Source organism: Staurois parvus, unplaced genomic scaffold (assembly GCF_062004578.1).
Source record: "Staurois parvus isolate SC_StPar_1 unplaced genomic scaffold, SC_StPar_1.0 ptg000394l, whole genome shotgun sequence".
Taxonomy (NCBI): domain Eukaryota; kingdom Metazoa; phylum Chordata; class Amphibia; order Anura; family Ranidae; genus Staurois; species Staurois parvus.
Genome location: NW_028318190.1, coordinates 8,267,921 through 8,285,207, shown reverse-complemented (window position 1 = coordinate 8,285,207; position 17,287 = coordinate 8,267,921). Strand labels below are relative to the sequence as shown.

General features: G+C 41.7%; 1 protein-coding gene across 4 annotated transcripts in view; it reads right to left on the bottom strand.

Annotated features, from left to right (window-relative positions):
* EYA3 (EYA transcriptional coactivator and phosphatase 3) overlaps positions 1-17,287 on the bottom strand; it is a 126,971-nt gene that overhangs the window by 70,568 nt on the left and 39,116 nt on the right. For all 4 annotated transcript variants that reach the window (XM_089686315.1, XM_089686318.1, XM_089686317.1 and 1 more), the window contains 4 exons: positions 16,553-16,623; positions 10,557-10,623; positions 8,273-8,415; positions 7,017-7,148 (listed from right to left, as the gene is read on the bottom strand). In XM_089686315.1, the coding sequence (XP_089542441.1) occupies positions 7,017-7,148; positions 8,273-8,415; positions 10,557-10,623; positions 16,553-16,623 (413 nt within the window). The remainder of the gene's footprint in view (positions 1-7,016; positions 7,149-8,272; positions 8,416-10,556; positions 10,624-16,552; positions 16,624-17,287) is intronic.

Below are 17,287 nucleotides of genomic sequence, written 5' to 3'. Positions count from 1 at the left end.
ATGCCTAACCCACCTAGAGCTGGTGGAATGAGAAACCAGTGCACCCTTTCAGAGTCCATCTAGGATGAAAAAAGAATCAGTCTTCCTGAAACAAGCCAGTGACTAAAAGACAGACTTGAACAGCCTGAACCACTTCACAATGCAGAGAAGATTTCTTTGGTGAACTGGAGCCAGGCAGAGGGATGCAAAAACAATATCCTGGTTGAGGTAAAAGAAAGACAATACCTTAGGCAAGGAGGAAGTCTAGGTCCTCTACACCATATGTTTCTATGCAAAATCAGAAAGGGTTCCTTGCAGGATAACACTGCCAGTTCAGATACTTCCCTTGCAGAAGTGACAGCTGCAAGAACCAACACCGTTTAAGAGTAGGGAAATGAATATCTCTAATAGGTTCAAATGGTGGCTTCTGAAGCGCAGAAAGAACCAGAGTCAAAGGGAAATGGACAGAGGGAGTTACAAGGGTGACTTCCCCTATACAAATAAAAAGGACATAAACCTGGCCCGTGCCGAGTGCCAAACACTTTGTCCCAAGCCAGCTGGAAGAAGGAGACTATTTGTTTCACTCTTGGTGTGGAAGCCCTGAGACGCACGCCAACTGTAGGAATAACAGTTTCAGAATTTTCCTCGTTCCTCAGCACTTGGGCTTCAACAGCCATGCCAATAAAGCCAGCAACTGTTATGAAGGATGGTAAAATTGGTCTGCAGAGCACCCAGAGTATCTGCCAGGAGTCATATCAGGTTGGCACACCACACCCACTTAGAGCAGTCCATATCAGAATCAGAGGAATTCCCTTTATCACAATCCCGCAAAGCAGAAGTTTCAGGGTATGAAAAGCATAGATCAGGGTGTATCAATCCCATGGAGCTGGCAGCACAGTCACAGCTTCTGCTAGAAAATCCATGTACCTGGAGACAAACCTGTCGAGTTTGTCGTTGAACTTGTAGCCCAAGAAGTCCATATCCGAAGTCTCCCACCTACAACACATGCCCTGCAACCCCCCTTACTGTAGGGACCACTTACCCAGATCCAGGCTTTGCCAGTTGAGGAAATCTGCCTGCCAAATGTCTACACCTGGATTGTGCATAGGGGACAGAGCTGGAACAAAGTTACTAAAAAGGACAGGATTAAATATACCTATCTTGCCACAGCAAAACGTCTGGTTCCCCCCTAATGATTGATATATGCCACAGTTGTAGCAATGTCCAACTGCAGAGACAGCCACATTGCCCAAAATGCCAGGATGATAAATGAGAGACAAGACTAACAATCAAATCCCCTGCACCAACAAGGTGTACAGGACTCCTCCCCAGCCTGAAAGGATGGCATCCATCATGAGGATCCTTTGAAAGATGGTGTGTCGGGAGTCACTTTGGGTGGGGGGCCGATTGGAACCCAGCTCACTTTGGAGGGGTGGGAAGACCCCTGTCTCAGCTCCCCATATCCCTCCTATGTGTAAGTCACCCTGTGCCTGTTAGAGGTACAGGGTGATCTGTCCTAATTTTGGGGTGCGGGGTTGATCATTGTTTAATGCCATGTGGTTGCATCCCATGGTTCTATTGTGTGTCTTGCTTAGGCGCAAAATATTATGGGATGTATGTGTTTATGTATTGGCTTGGTGGGGGGTGTCTGCTGATGTGGCTCTTGTTGCTAGATGTGGTTTGCCCCGCTCTGTGTCATTATGCAGGGGGGGGGGGGGTTGTTTCCTAGAATGTATATATCTTGTATCTGTGTTAAAATAAAAGGAGTCTATGTCATGGTTTCCTTCAAGACTGGTGTCGTCTAGTCTTGTATGGTCAGCGGTGGGGTCCGTGGACGGTGTTCAGACAGGGAAGCGGTAGTCTGCACAGATAGAGACACATTATCTGACAGATCCTGCACTAACTGTTCCTTCAATAGAAGCTCATCTAAGTATTCCACAATGGAGATGTCAAAACTGCACAGAAGGGCTAATACTGGTGCCAGGAACCTTAGTGCAGAGGAGAGGTCAGGGCCATAAACTGGTAGAGCAGGGGTCCCACAGCAAAGTGTGGCAAAAAGTGATGCGCTAGCAAAAAAAGGGACATGAAGGTAAGTATCCTTGACATCCACAGAAGTCAAAAAGTCTCCCTGGTAAAAAGGGGAAATTACATTTGGTGCATTTCTAGACCCGAACAAAGATATTTAGAGCTTTGAGATCCAAGATGAGGCGCATGTCCCCTTTGGATGTGGGAACTGTGAATAGGTTAGATTAAATCCCTAAGATGGTTCTTCCATAGGAACTGGGGCAATGACACCTTGGTCCTGAAAATCCAAGATGACTGGAAGTGTGATAATCTGTGCAATTACATAGGAAGATTGGAGTGAGAAGCCAAAGTGCGGAAGCGTGAAATTTGGAAATGAAACCAGGATACAACAGTCAGAGAGGAAGAAGAGTTTGCAGTCTGTTCCTATGGCATCTCACGCTAAAAATGATGGGTGCCCTTGCCAGTAACATTCTTTATAGTATTCTCAAAAGCTGCATGGAAGAGATGTGGACTTTCGAAGGCCATGCAGATCAAAAGCTTCTTGCACAAATGTCCCACAGTCCAGCACTTTAGCCCAAGTGCCCTATGCATACAATATGTACCAGTGGAAGACGTGCAGGAAATGAGTTTGGAGGCTTTTAGCAATCCGTGACAACTCAAATGTAGAAACACAGAAACATAGAAGACTAACGGCAAAAAAAAACAAAAAATAAAACAAGTGGTTAATCAAGTCTGCCCTATTATTTTTTTTAACTTGTTGTCTGTGTATAGACATTGGAAGGAGCAAACAACTTATCAGGACAGTCCCAATCTCTATACAGAAATACCTGGAAAAGCTGGTGTTTTAGAGCTGGGGACAATGGGTCTGTTATCTACAGGTTACCAGTTACACTGTAGTTCTGGTGATAGAATTCTTGCTCACATCCCTTGTGATAGCATGGTCTTTGACAGGTCCTCTTTATGGAGAGATCTGGGGTTTATTAGATTCCAGATCTCTCCTCTGCCCTTCAAAGCACAATGGCTTATAAACAAAACAAACAAACCAAAACCGGAAGTGATATCTTTGTCTCTTCTGGTTTCTGATGTCACAGAGGGAGAGGAAAAACAGAAGTTCCTCTCACTGTGTCTAGGGCATCCAATTTGACAGTTCACATCTGTACTGGTCTTCCACGTGGGACAGGATAGCCCTTCCAGCACCTGTAAAAGAGATCAGGCGGCTGTATGGCTGGTTGGATCACTTTTACATTGTAGGGAATCATTGGCTAAATAAAACAATATCTGGATCATGCCTACAGCTGCAGCCATGACCCAGATATCACCGCTCCCATTCAAGGATGTACAGGTATGTCCTAAGGATGGGAAGCAGTTAAACAAGACAGAATACTGGACCCTGAGACAGCATGTTTGGCCGATCTGGAAGAGCCAAGAGGTCTATGATGTTTGCATACCACAATCTACTTGACCAGGACGGTGCTATCAAGATCTCCAAAATGTCCTCCACCTTTACCCTGTGTAACAAGGGGAGGAAGGAGTTGAAGTGAAGGGAAAGAATAGATCAGACAATAATGATCCCAGGGAGTCACAAGTGCATCCACTGGAATGGCCACAGGATCCCTGGTGCAGGATACAAACTTGTCCAGTTTGTTGCTTAATCTAGAAGCTAAGAGATCCAAATCTGGCACCCCCCCCCCTCTTCCACCCCACTGAAGACAAATATCTGCAAACAAGTGTCCCATTTCCCCAGAATCAGCTGGTAATGATTAAAAAAAAAATGTGCCGGTTAATCTTCCACGCCAGGAACGTAGACAGCAGAGATGGCTGGAACATGCAGTTCTGCCCAAGACAAAAAGTCAGCTTCTGAGCAATACAACTTCTTGTCCCTCCTTGATGGCTGATGTATGCCACTGCAGTGGCGTTTGTATGACTTATAAATATAAAACTATTCCCCCTGCGCTCCACTGGAAAAAACAGACAAAACCCTAGATTGTTGCAAGTTGCTACCACCTATTCCCAATACCTCAGGATATGTAACAAACAATATTGGTGAAGCGTTTCACATATAAAACTCGATGTGTATAATACAATGATATTAAATGCACATAAACTAGCCACACTGTATAAATAAACGAAATAAGTGAATTAACTCATACTTAATATTGCCAAAAAGGAACACTCACAGTATTTGCAGGTATCATACAGCGGTTTCCCATGTGCTGTGGGTGTACTGCAGGGTCCTGGGTGTCTAAAGATGGCGTCTACCGGATGTGCGTTTCCGGAAGTGCGTCACCGCGCTCTACGCGTTACTCCATGATGTCACGTGGCTTTTTCAGGATCCAGCAGTACACCCACAGCACATGGGAAACCGCTGTATGATACCTGCAAATACTGTGAGTGTTCCTTTTGGCTTATTTTGTCTGCTATTGGAATAAACCGTACTTCACTATGGAGGCTCTCTTTGTTTACCTCTTCTCGGCCTTATGATACTCCTGATGTAACCATCTGAGGGCAAAAGTGACCTGGCAGAGGAGGCTGAGTGGTACTACAGGAGCCAATTAACAGAGATCTCTAGTTGTGTGGAGCACTATTGCTTAAAGCGTTGTTGCCCTTAGGGGTCGCATAGATAAGGTGAGGAGGCACTTTAGCCACTTTCGGATTAAGATGCACACGTGGCACGTTAACACGCATCGTGTTTTAGAGTGAAGAATTGAAGCACTGATATCGTGTTTTTCGCACATCAACTGTCAAGCACCTATTATTGCACTTTATTATGGACTCTTTTTTGACCCATATTTATATTAATTTTCTAGTTAGAGCACTTGTCACTTTTATCTAGAGTGTGCAATATATTTCGTTGCATTTATCTTTTACCTCGTAAGAATTTTATTTTGGCACTAATAATATAAGTCAGCAATTGCATGACCTGTTTGCACTTTAGCACTTGGTATCCATATATTTGGGCAATATTAGGTATGAGTTAATTCACTTATTTCATTTATTTATACAGTGTGGCTAGTTAATGCTCATTTAATATCATTGTAATATACACATCGAGTTTTATATGTGAAGCGCTTCACCAATATTGTTTGTATGACTTAACCCTTACAGGCAGACCCTGAAGGCAGACAATCCTCCGTGAAAAGGCCAGCCGAACTGCCCAAAGCTTAAAAGTGTTGATTGTTAACTTCCGTTCCTCTGGCAACCACGCTATCTGTTCTCCTGAACATTTGCCCAGCCTGACAGGCTGGAGTAAGTCTTCAAGACCTTAAGCTTCAGTGGAAGGAAGGATTATCCAGCATCTGTGCGGATATCCACCATTCCAGATCCAAGAACTCCTGATACTGGTCTCATACCGCCAATATATTGCGCTGCAGAGCTATGGAGATGTGTACCATCTTCTCTAGCATTCTCTGGCATGTCCAATGTTCATAGAGACTTCACCTGGGCTCAAAGAGACCGAATCCTGCAGAAGCAATATACTTGCCCAAAATATATCCCCAAATAACCAGGATTAAACCAAAGTGTTCGAGGCATGAGCTCAGAATCAATGTCGACTTCTGAAGGTTTAGCAGCCAGCCGAACCTCTATAGGGCTTGTACCCATCTGCGTCAACCTTCAGAGCAATTGCTGTCATAGAAGTCATCCAAGTATCCCACACTGGGAATCCCTTGGGTTCTCAACAACTCCTGCACCAGAGTCAACACCGTGGCAACATTCTGAGGACCGTAGACAGGCCAAAGGGTAATGTCACAAACCGATAGTGATGATCCTCCACTGCAAAAGTGTAGAAATCATTGGTGATGATGGAAAATTGGTGTAGGCTGGCATCTTTGATGTCAACTGACACCAGGGAGTCCCCCTGATGAAGTGGACCAATCACCAACTGGGAAGACTCCATCCTGAATGTATACATTTTCAGGAACGTGTTCAAAATTTTGAGGTCTAGGATAGGTTGGGCATCTGTGGCTTAGGAACCTTAAAACAGAAGAGAGGTCTCAAAGCTATTAATCCAAGCTAACAGAACAGGGGCAATAACCCCTTGGCACAGCAGTCTTTCCAGGGCTACAAAGAAACCACTCTTTTTCATGGTTCTGAAGGCACACTTGAGCACAAAGTGTGAAGAAGGAAAGAAAAGAAATTCCAACTTGTATCCTCTGGACAACATGCTGCAGATCCAGTCCTTTGAAATAACTTCAGATGAAGTGGCTACAAAGATCCTTAGGTGTACACCCACCCGAGCGAGTGTGGGCGTCCCTTCACTGAGAGAAGGATGGACTGGAGGGCTAGGGATTCAAGTCCTTATGAAACTGGAATGTGGTGTGTGCTTTAATTTAGAGCCCAAGGATGGTTGCTTACAATGACACTCCTCTGAAGGCACTACTGGCTTTTAATCTGTAATATTTGCCTTCTTCTTTAGAGATAAGAAAGTACTCTACCCCACAGTCTTCTTTTGGATGCAGGCATCCAAGGATTTGCGAGTAAGAGGCCTCCCTCAAGTGGTGGCCACTCAATGTGGATCCAGCACCAAACAGCAGACATTATAGGTCGTCCCCACTCTTGATGCAGGGTCTGGGTACAGTCACTCTTGCCTTACTGGCCATAGTGACCAGTTGGGAAGAGGGCCCAACTCTGACCAGATAGGGATGTTAGGAACAGGGCCAGAGATGCAGGAACAAAGTCCCAGAGAGATTCAGTAAAGCATCCGTAACACTAGCGCATATATGCGGCTTATGCCTGGGTGGCGACTTCTGCCTTTTTTTATTCTGGCCAGGGTCCATTCACCTGAAAGTGGCAATATAACCCATGTAATAAAGACTATTAACACCTCTGTGTCCTGTGATGTACAATAAAAAAAATCTGGCTTTTATATAGCTATGCACAGCATTTAATTTATTACATACAAGTTCAATCTTCTATAACTGATAAATTTATTTTAATGTAATTTCCCAAGTTTTGCAAGCGATATGATCAACTTATTTTTATACTCACAGCCAATAGTAAAGAAAATATTTTACCTTGTACAGGGTAGGAATATAGTACAGAGCTGGTTTGGCTGTTGGTAACTCCTGAGGAGCATGTCAAAACTGTTGGGGGGTTTAGTGTCTGGATTAAGCCATTTTCAGACTTGACTCCTGGCCACAAGGCACCTGAAAACAGAAAAATGAACAAGGGTAAACTCTTAAAGCACTGCTATGTGAAGTGTAAAGAAAAAAGTGTGTTACATAGCATGGCAGGATACACAGAGACATGAAATTCCCTGCCACTCCATTTGAGTTTTTTTGAAGGACTGAATATCAACCAGGCTAAGGGCCAGAACTGTGCCAGAGGTTCATTGAACACTACTGTCAGAGGCATAAGAATGCCAACCTTTTGGAGAAATAAAAGAATATGAACATAGGCTGGTGACTTGGTATATACATATAAAATATACACCTAATCCTATATGTACTGTATATGGACTATCAGAATTTTTCCAGAGCACAAACTTATCAGCCCTGCCTGAATGTTAACCCTCAAAGTCTGAATTTGCTGAATGCCTGAGGCCATAGTTCCTTTCAGTGTCTCTAATTATACAGTGTACTTGCAAGGTCAAGATAGAGGTTGACAGTTAATACAGTATAAATTGACTATAAAAAACAAAGTATGCATCCATAATATCTTGATTAGTCTTCATTTTTAGAATAGTTATCCAACCACAGCTGCAAAGCTGTCTTCCTATTCTATCCAACAGAATACTAAAATCACAGTAATATCATTACTATGCGCATTAAGGCCTCATTTGCACGGGCATACTACAGCGTACACCTATGCAAGGGCCACATTTGCCTGCAGGGGATGCACAGGCTGTTCCGTGCATCCCTATGCAGCAAGTCCTATTCACGTCAATTTGGAAGTTGTGGCTGCATGGACAGCCATGCAGATGTGGGTGCACAACCCTGAATGCACACAGTGTGCATTCATGCCTGTGCACCTGCATAGCTTCAAATTGGGAGCAGCCACTGCGTCCCAATTGACATGAATGAGACCGCCTGCATGAAACACCTGTGAAAACCCTGTGCAGGCAAACAAGGCCCTCGCACAGGGGTACATTGTAGTACGCTTGTGTGAATCATATATACTGTGCTTTAGTACAAGTCTTTGCGTTTGATTTTAAAACACAATTATTCCCCTTACAGTCTAACCTAAGGTAATTAGACAAGCAGCAAAGATATGACAAAAGGTAAAAAGGTGTTCCAAGTCAAAAAACATCAGAAAAAAAACAAACACTTACCAAATGGAGGTAGACCGTATGTTTGTGTTGCCTGAGGGTATACTGTATATGGCTGAGATGGCTGCAAGGATTGATACTGAGTCTGCCCAGTGTATGCTGGAATTGTTTCTGCTACTGGTACAGAAAGAATGTGTGTATACGGCCTAGAAAACAACACAAAATGTGCCAAATGCACAAACAAATTATTTAATTTTGTCTATCAAGTCAAAAATATTATCTTTAAAGCATAAGTGCAGCCAAAGTAAGAAAGAAAAATCAGCACAAGGGACATATAATTGTAGAATACGAAGTTCTCCTATACTGTAGTGTCTAGCACAGACACAAAATAGAAGACAGAGCAAATTGATCCTAATTAACAAAAAGGGATCTGTGTCCCTTTTTTTTTCCATTAAAAGTAGCACCTGCTTGCTTTTTTCCCATTTATAAGAGGGGTGCAGGCTTTGTGCCTGTGCCATGCTTTGTTAATTCCCCCCTATATTTCTATGATCACCATAATAAAACAAAAATCCAAGCAGAGTGCATAATTAAACAATTAAATACCTTCCAAACTTACTAGCCCACCTTTGTATACTTTATTATCAAACACATCTGATATTTATGAAATTCAAAAATATCATTATACAGTTGTGCACAAAAGTTTACATACCCTGGCAGCAATTGTGAAATTTTGGTATTGATGTTGAAAATATGACTGATCATGCCAAAAAATGCTCTTTTATTGAAGGATGATGATCATATGAAGCCATTTATTATCAAATAGTTGTTTGGCTCCTTTTTAAATCATAATAACAGAAATCACCCAAATGACCATGAGCAAAAGTTTACATACCCTAGAATGTTTGCCCTTGGTACAGACACACAAGGTGACACACACGGGTTAAAATGCAAATTAGAGGTTAATGTCCCACATCTGTGGCTTTTTAAATTGCAATTAGTATCAGTGTATAAATAGTCAATGAGTTTGTTAGCACGTGGAAGCACTGACTAGGCTAGATACTGAGCCACGGGAATCAGAAAAGAACTGTCAAAAGTCCTGCGTAACAAGGTAAAAGGAACTTTATAAAAAGATGGAAAATAACCTAAAAAGATGTCCAAAGCCTTGAATATGCCAATCAGCACTGGTAAATCACCTATTAAGAAGTGGAAAGTTTGGGGATATCTTGATACCAAGCCAAGGCCAGGTAGACCAAGAAAGATTGCAGCCATAACCGACAGAATTGTCTGGGATTCAAAGAAAAACCCACAGGCAACTTCAAAAAAAATACAGGCTGTTCTGGAAAAAGATGGTGTGGTTGTTTTTAAGATGTACAATACAGTTATACTTGAACAAAAATGAGCTGTTTGGTTGAGGTGCCAGAAAGAAGCTTTTACTGCACCAATGCCACAAAAAAAGCCCAGTTACAATATGCCTGACAACACCTTGACATGCCTAACCAGGCCTTTGTGTCATTGATGCAGTAAAGGCTTCTTTCTAGCACCTCAACCATGCAGCTCAATTTTGTTGAAGTGTCATCATATTATGCTCCTTCGAAACAATCACACTTTTTCAATTTTTCCAGAGCAGCCTGTATTTCTTTTGAGGTTGCCTGTGGGTTTTTTGTTTGAATCCCGGACAATTCTTCTGTCAGTTATGGCTGCAATCTTTCTTGATCTACCTGACCTTGGCGAGGTATCAAGAGATCCCTGAACTTTCCATTTCTTAATAGGTGATTTAACAGTGCTGATTGGCATATTCAAGGCTTTGGACATCTTTTTTTATGTTATTTTCCATCTTTATAAAGTTCCTTTACCTTGGTACACAGGACTTTTGAAAGTTCTTTTCTGATCTCCATGGCTCAGTATCTAGCCTAGTCAGTGCTTCCATGTAAGAGCTAACAATCTCATTGACTATATATACACTGACACTAATTGCAATTTAAAAAGCCACAGATGTGGGACATTAACCTCTATTTGGCATTTTAACCTGTGTGTGTCACCTTGTGTGTCTGTACCAAGGCCAAACATTCTAGGGTATGTAAACTTTTGATCATGGCCATTTGAGAGATTTCTGTTATCATTATGATTTAAAAAGGAGACAAAACTATTTGATAAGAAATGGCTTCATATGATCATCATCCTTCAATAACAGAGCATTTTTTGCATGATCAGTCATATTTTTAAGATCAATGCCAAAATTTCACAATTTCTGCCAGGGTATGCAAACTTTTGAGCACAACTGTATAATGCAACAAACGTTCCACAGTAGAATACACAGTCATGAATAGTAATAGGAGAACAGACTTACTTAGCTTGATACAACTGAGAGGTATAATCACCAGGAGTTCGGACCATATAGTCAGCACACGGAAGGACTGCAGAAAGAAAAACACATTACAGATAAAAAACAAAATCTAGATACCTCCTCTCTAATGCAATTTACAGACAGGAAGGTACATATGCACAAATTAGAATTTTAGATCCAGCTCACCATTTTAATGCAGTCTACAGACCAGGAAAAAAAAAGAAAAATTGGCTGACAAGATAGTGTGATCTTTGCCTGCTCCTCTTCATGGGTTATGTTGTTAATTAGTTTAAATACAGTAGAACAATTATGGGGGGTCCAGTAAAAGTTACAAAATACTCAGTAATTTTCACTTCATAACTGCCCATTTAAAAAGACCATCCAAAATATTATTTGGACCAAAAGTTTCTTATTATTTTGTATTGTATTATGGGATAGTGTTCCTTTTTTTTCCCTATCCTTATAATTAATAAACATTTGGGCCAGTTAACGCCAGAATGCGGTATGGTAAACCTGTATTCCATGCACATTTCCTGCACTGCGTTCAAAACGAAGTAGTTACGATCTGCAGCAGGTGTCAATTTTAAGTTATTGAAACCCCAAATGCAGTGCATTTCCCCACACCCGATGGCATGGTACAGGAGCACTATGCAATGCGATTGCAATAAGTTTCCTACAGTAGTGCATGCGCTACTTTTGGGGTGCGATTTCAGCCCATTCAAAACAAACGTGCTGAAATCATACCATGTAGAACTGCATGGGAATTGCACAGGAATGCACAGCGCATTCCTCTACGATTCCTGGTGTGAACTGGCCCTTAAAGTGGTTGTAACAATCTGACATGAAAAAATTAACAAAGCATTTCCTCTGATTGTGTGTACTTGTCTTAATTAAAAACACCAAGTGTAATTTCCCTCTGCTTCGTCAATCCTCTGCTATCTGCATGAGGCACTTTTAAGCCGTTAGACTTACACCAGACAATCCCAGATGATGGCCCTGCCAAACCCCCCCCCCAGCACACAGCAGGTGACTGACAGCCTCACCTGTGCATGTTTTCCCTTGGTACTGTGTGCGGGTGGGGGGCAACAGCATGGAATGGTGGGCAACAACATGGCAAACAGAACTGTACCAAGATGCAACTTTAGAGTCCTGCTGAAAGAACCTTGTAGCCAAAAGCTGCACCCACAGAGGTCTGGACATCCACCTTGTAGAACTTGGAGAAAGTGTGAACTGAAGACCAGGTGGCAGCCTTACAGAGCTGAGCAGCAGTCGCCAGGTAGCGGAATGGATCTGGTGCAGTGAGCATGTAACGGTACTGGAGCTACCATATCTTTTAGAATATAGGCTTTAACAATGAGCTGTCTTATCCACCTGGCAACAGTGGAATTGGAAGTTCATCCTTCCTTGCATCTGGAATATTCAGGTCTCATCCTAGACAAAGTCCAGGCAAAGGTATTCCTACCACCAAAGACACTTTTCTTTCTAAGGTCCCATGCTCAGGATCAAAAAAGAATCCTGTGAAATTCTCCATGAGAGTCCTAGGCCTCATGGCCACCTCATTCAAATTCTTCAGACTTTTGGTTGGGTAATCAGTTTCCAATGTCTGAAGAATCTGGTTAGTCTGTTAGACATTTGCAGATAGTTGTAATCGATCTGAATTCTTCACAAGAAGGTTATCTATGTACCCAGTGAATTGGATGCTCTGAGTTCTTAAGAGGGCAAGAAGGGGTGCAAGCACCTTTGTGAATAATCTGGGTGCAGAGGATAGGCTGAACAGCATTGTGACAAATTGGAAGTGTTTGTGTCTTATTGCAAAGTGCATAAAGTTAATAAGAGGCGTGTAAATGGGAATTATAGAGGTAGGCATCTTGAATGTCTACTAATGTACTAAAGAGGCAATAACTGACCTTGCAGATTCCATGTGAAACTTGTGAATGAAAAAAGGTGATTGCAGAGGGATTTTAGGTCCAGATAAGGGTGACTACCCCGTTGGGTTTCCTATAGTGAACATGGTTTTTGGGACAGTTTGTAAATCTGACTGTATTTGTGCAGATTTTGGATGGTTTGTGAAAAGTAAACGAGGGCAGACCCTCGAACTCTATTTTGTACCCCTTTGAATCCACTGTTGGGTCTGGGACCAAAAGGAACAAGTACTGTAATAGTACCAGCCAAAGAAAAAAAGAGCTGAATTTTGGCTTTAAAGATGAAGCCTGAGGAGAGCAGGGAGACACTCTGTGTTTTGAAGAGCTAGAAGCCCCTGAAGAGGGAGGTTTTGGAGCCTTTTCCCCTGTGATAAATTTTTTCAAGTGCCAGCATACGAATGAGTCATGAACAGAAAAAGGCCATTCTGGAAATTTGTGTCATAACATGTTCTAGCTTATGAACACAAAATGATGAGGAAGGCAGGTTTTGTAAGTGTTCCACCAAAGTTCAGTCCTCAAAGACAGGATCTTGTTGAGTGTTCATTGCCCAATCAGCGGCAGTCTGACAAACAGAGAATGCAGCAATAGCTGGTTGGAGGGCTGGGCCTGCAAGGGAAAAAGAGAGCCTTTAAAATGGTCTCAATTTTCCTGTCTGCAGGATCCATGAATGAAGTAACATCTTCTATAGGCAGAGTAAGATGTTTGTTTAAGACAGACAGCAGCGCAGTCCATTTTTATTTTTCCAATGAATAAAGCTCAGCAATGATTCGCAGAGGTGTGAAAACCTTTTCAGGAGAAAACTAATCGTCCTACATTGCCCATTCTATTTATTCATAAATGGGAAATGTTTTTTTTGACTGTTTAGGTCTCCTAGTTCCCATGGAAGCTTAGCGAGACTGGAGAGAGCAAAGTGTGACTATACTGAGGCTTTTGCATGACCATATCTACACTATCTGCAAAGAATATTGCATCAAGTAATAGCATCAGGTGTATGAAAGGATGGGAGTGAGAAATCTTCTGTAGCCTCTTCTAACACTACATTCTGGGTATTCTTTAAAAATGTCTATCTTTTCTAAAGGAGGTAGACACTTCTGACTGAGCTAGAAAAGTTGGGGAAGAAGCCTAGCGCTTTCAGGTTCTGGACAGTGACGGCTGAATTAAGCCCATTAGTTGTCTGAAAAATTCTGATAGTTGCAGAGAAATCTGCCCTGATCACATAGGCTACCCTGTTGTGTGCCTGAGATACAGCTTGTAATGGATCCAGCAAGTGATGTAAAAATAGGGTCTTGCTCCAATACAAGACAAGCAATATCACTTGTAGCGATTTTAGTGCTTTGAAGCAAATGGCAGAATAAATCTTTGCTTGAGCTTTTACTGGGATTTGCCTGCGCCTGGTTTCCGCCATTGCTAGGAGTAAGGGTATTCCTCTCTGAAGTATTTATGAACTAAGGTGTGGAAATGGTGTAGGTGTGGTCAGAGAAGGATATACACTCAGATATCAACCGCCCTGTAGTGAAGTCCTCATGGCAAAAAGACCAAGGAAGTGCCTGAGTAGCCCATAATGTATCTGGGCAGAAGTTGGTGGTCCCATCATCTACAGGACACGGGCAAAAACTGCAGTCTCACAGAGTGGGTAAGGTTATAGGGGTACGCAAAAGGGGGGCATGTCCAAAAGCTTTGCCAGTGTCCAATCTACTGAAGGTAGCAGCCTATAAAACTTAAAGTCTATGAATATCGAAGCTTGCCAGCCAGCTTGCCAACAACTGAATTAACCTATTTAACAGTATGCGTTAAAAACAGGGGTTTAGTTAGCACACATTTGCAAATACATACGTAAGCCACAGAGCCACGTCACGGCACCCAGATATTCTGTGGTCCTAACTCTACAAATTTTGAGAGCCCTTATAGTAGAGGCACATGCATTTAATGGATAAACCAAGGGCAGGTGAACCTGAGGGAGATCTGAAAAACTTGTGCAATTACTTGTGAGCCACTGGAAGGTGCTCACATGTATCTCTATATACAATATATTAGATCGCCGGCTTCCTTGCTCACCCTCACTTGGTGTGCATCAAAAGATAAACAGTGGATAAATATGGTACCGCGCTCTAATCAATCATGCAACAGCAAAACATAGCCTTAATCTGTGAAAACAATAATATACCATAAATGTGCGTGTATATACTCAAATCAATCATTACAGTGCATAAAATCCATGTACTCATGCACGTTGAGTATTTAGTTAATATTCCGGTGGTGATCTTAGACTATATGGGAAAAATCCTTTCTGCAGTGTAGTGCCAGTCTCCCAGCAGATGTAATACAAAATATGATACAATGTACTCTCCTCTGTGACAAATTGAGTAATGGTGTGCAATAGAAACTGCACCATGGGTCAGTATGATAAACGGAATCCTTTCCTTCCTCAGCAAGCTGCTTGATCACATCCTCCTCGAATGGGACATGAAAAAAAAAGAAGAAATGCATAGTGTCTTATCTGGGGTATAAGGTTTTAATGTGCGTTGGTAATGCACTCACACGTAAGAAGATAAAGATGCGCTTTGTATATACATAAAGCCGCAGACAGCGGTAAGGTCAGCCTTGTAGGTGTGCCTGCGCACACTGTCAATACTCGCCGTTTCTCAGTGCGGATGCGTGGTGACGTCACTGCCCCTCCCCTACGCGTTACGCTACAGGGACTCGTAGCTTCCTCTGGGGGATGTAGAAAAACTACATCCCCCAGAGGAAGCTACGAGTCCCTGTAGCGTAACGCGTAGGGGAGGGGCAGTGACGTCACCACGCATCCGCACTGAGAAACGGCGAGTATTGACAGTGTGCGCAGGCACACCTACAAGGCTGACCTTACCGCTGTCTGCGGCTTTATGTATATACAAAGCGCATCTTTATCTTCTTACATGTGAGTGCATTACCAACACACATTAAAACCTTATACCCCAGATAAGACACTATGCATTTCTTCTTCTTTTTCATATGTCCCATTCGAGGAGGATGTGATCAAGCAGCTTGCTGAGGAAGGAAAGGATTCCGTTTATCATACTGACCGATGGTGCAGTTTCTATTGCACACCATTACTCAATTTGTCACAGAGGAGAGTACATTGTATCATATTTTGTATTACATCTGCTGGGAGACTGGCACTACACTGCAGAAAGGATATTTCCCATATAGTCTAAGATCACCACCAGAATATTAACTAAATACGCAGCGTGCATGAGTACATGGATTTTATGCACTGTAATGATTGATTTGAATATATACACGCACATTTATGGTATATTATTGTTTCACAGATTAAGGCTATGTTTTGATGTTGCATGATTGATTAGAGAGCGGTACCATATTTATCCACTGTGAACCTGAGGGAGCCCACCCCTCCTTAAAAGGCACAGGAGTGCGCTGGACACCCAGCATGTAGCACAATGGCAGCCAGGGTGTCCAGTGCACCCACTCACCTACAATTCAACAGTACAAAAAATTGCCACTGCCCCAGTCTATAACTGGCTTTTACAACAAGGAACACATGGACGGGCAACGCATGTAAAAAAAAAGTTTAGCTGAGTACTCGCTTTTCTTTTTTTACATGCGTTGCCCGTCCATGTGTTCCTTGTTGTAAAAGCCAGTTATAGACTGGGACAGTAGCCGTTTTTTGCATTCTATGAATATCCAGCCTGCGTCCTGTACTGTCTGGTTGGGATAAAAAATGTAGTCCTGACCATAATAGGCAAAAGAAACACATACAGAAAACCACTACACATTCCCTTTAATAAAGAGAACATTGCAAATTGTAGTAGCCCACAGTGATCATATTGCAATTATCTATTATGGTTCTAATTGTTGTAAATGGACAAAAGCCAAAATCCTTTTAGGCTTCCAGTGATTACTGCACTGTTATTAGTGCTGTTTGCTTTGTCTTATCAAACAATCAGCATTAAAGGTGCCTTTTCTCTATAAAAAAAAAAATTGTCTTCAAAATATACACTTTAGTACTGTAATTGTAACATCTGTAATTAAAAAGTTAAAAACTAGGAGTCTATGAATTTAAATGAAAATACTTACTTCCAGTAGGAATGGTACGGTTAGAAGACAGTTCTCCTTTTTGACTGGGAGGATCACCATTACTCACTTTACTGAAAAGTATTAAATAAAATGGACTACATGAAAATCTATTCAGGAGGATTTGAGTAGTATCCGGTCATGCAGAGATACTAGTACACATAGTCAAACTACTACATAATATCAAAAATTCCAATGGTACTGTATGTGACACGCTGACCCTATGTGTAGGTAAAGCAACTGCAGGAACTCTGAAGATAAATTAAAAACGATGTGCCTCCAACTGTCCATGTTTAATTGGATTTTTTTTTTTTTTTAAACTAAACTAGTGTTTCATAGTCTAAGATCTATACCTCAACTGAGTAAACTCATACTCCCTCCTGCCTAAAAGGTGCAAAGAAAAGTAAAAACCCATTTTCAAATGACCAAGCATTTTTCAATATTTATATTATTCTACAAATTAGAAAAGATACATGTGTATAGCCAATTTAATAATACATCAGCAGTAAAAGTTGGAAGTTAAATTACATACAAATTACTATACAACTCTTCATAAAACACATTGTTATAATTAATGTTGTATGGATAACATATTTGACAAAAATATCTGATCCAAAATTAAAAAATCTGAACAACAAAATCTACCAACAGAGAAAATAAAAACAACAAAAGACTATTATAAACATTTGTGTGAAGCACCTTGATGTAAATTATCTGGAAAACTGGTGTTATAATCTA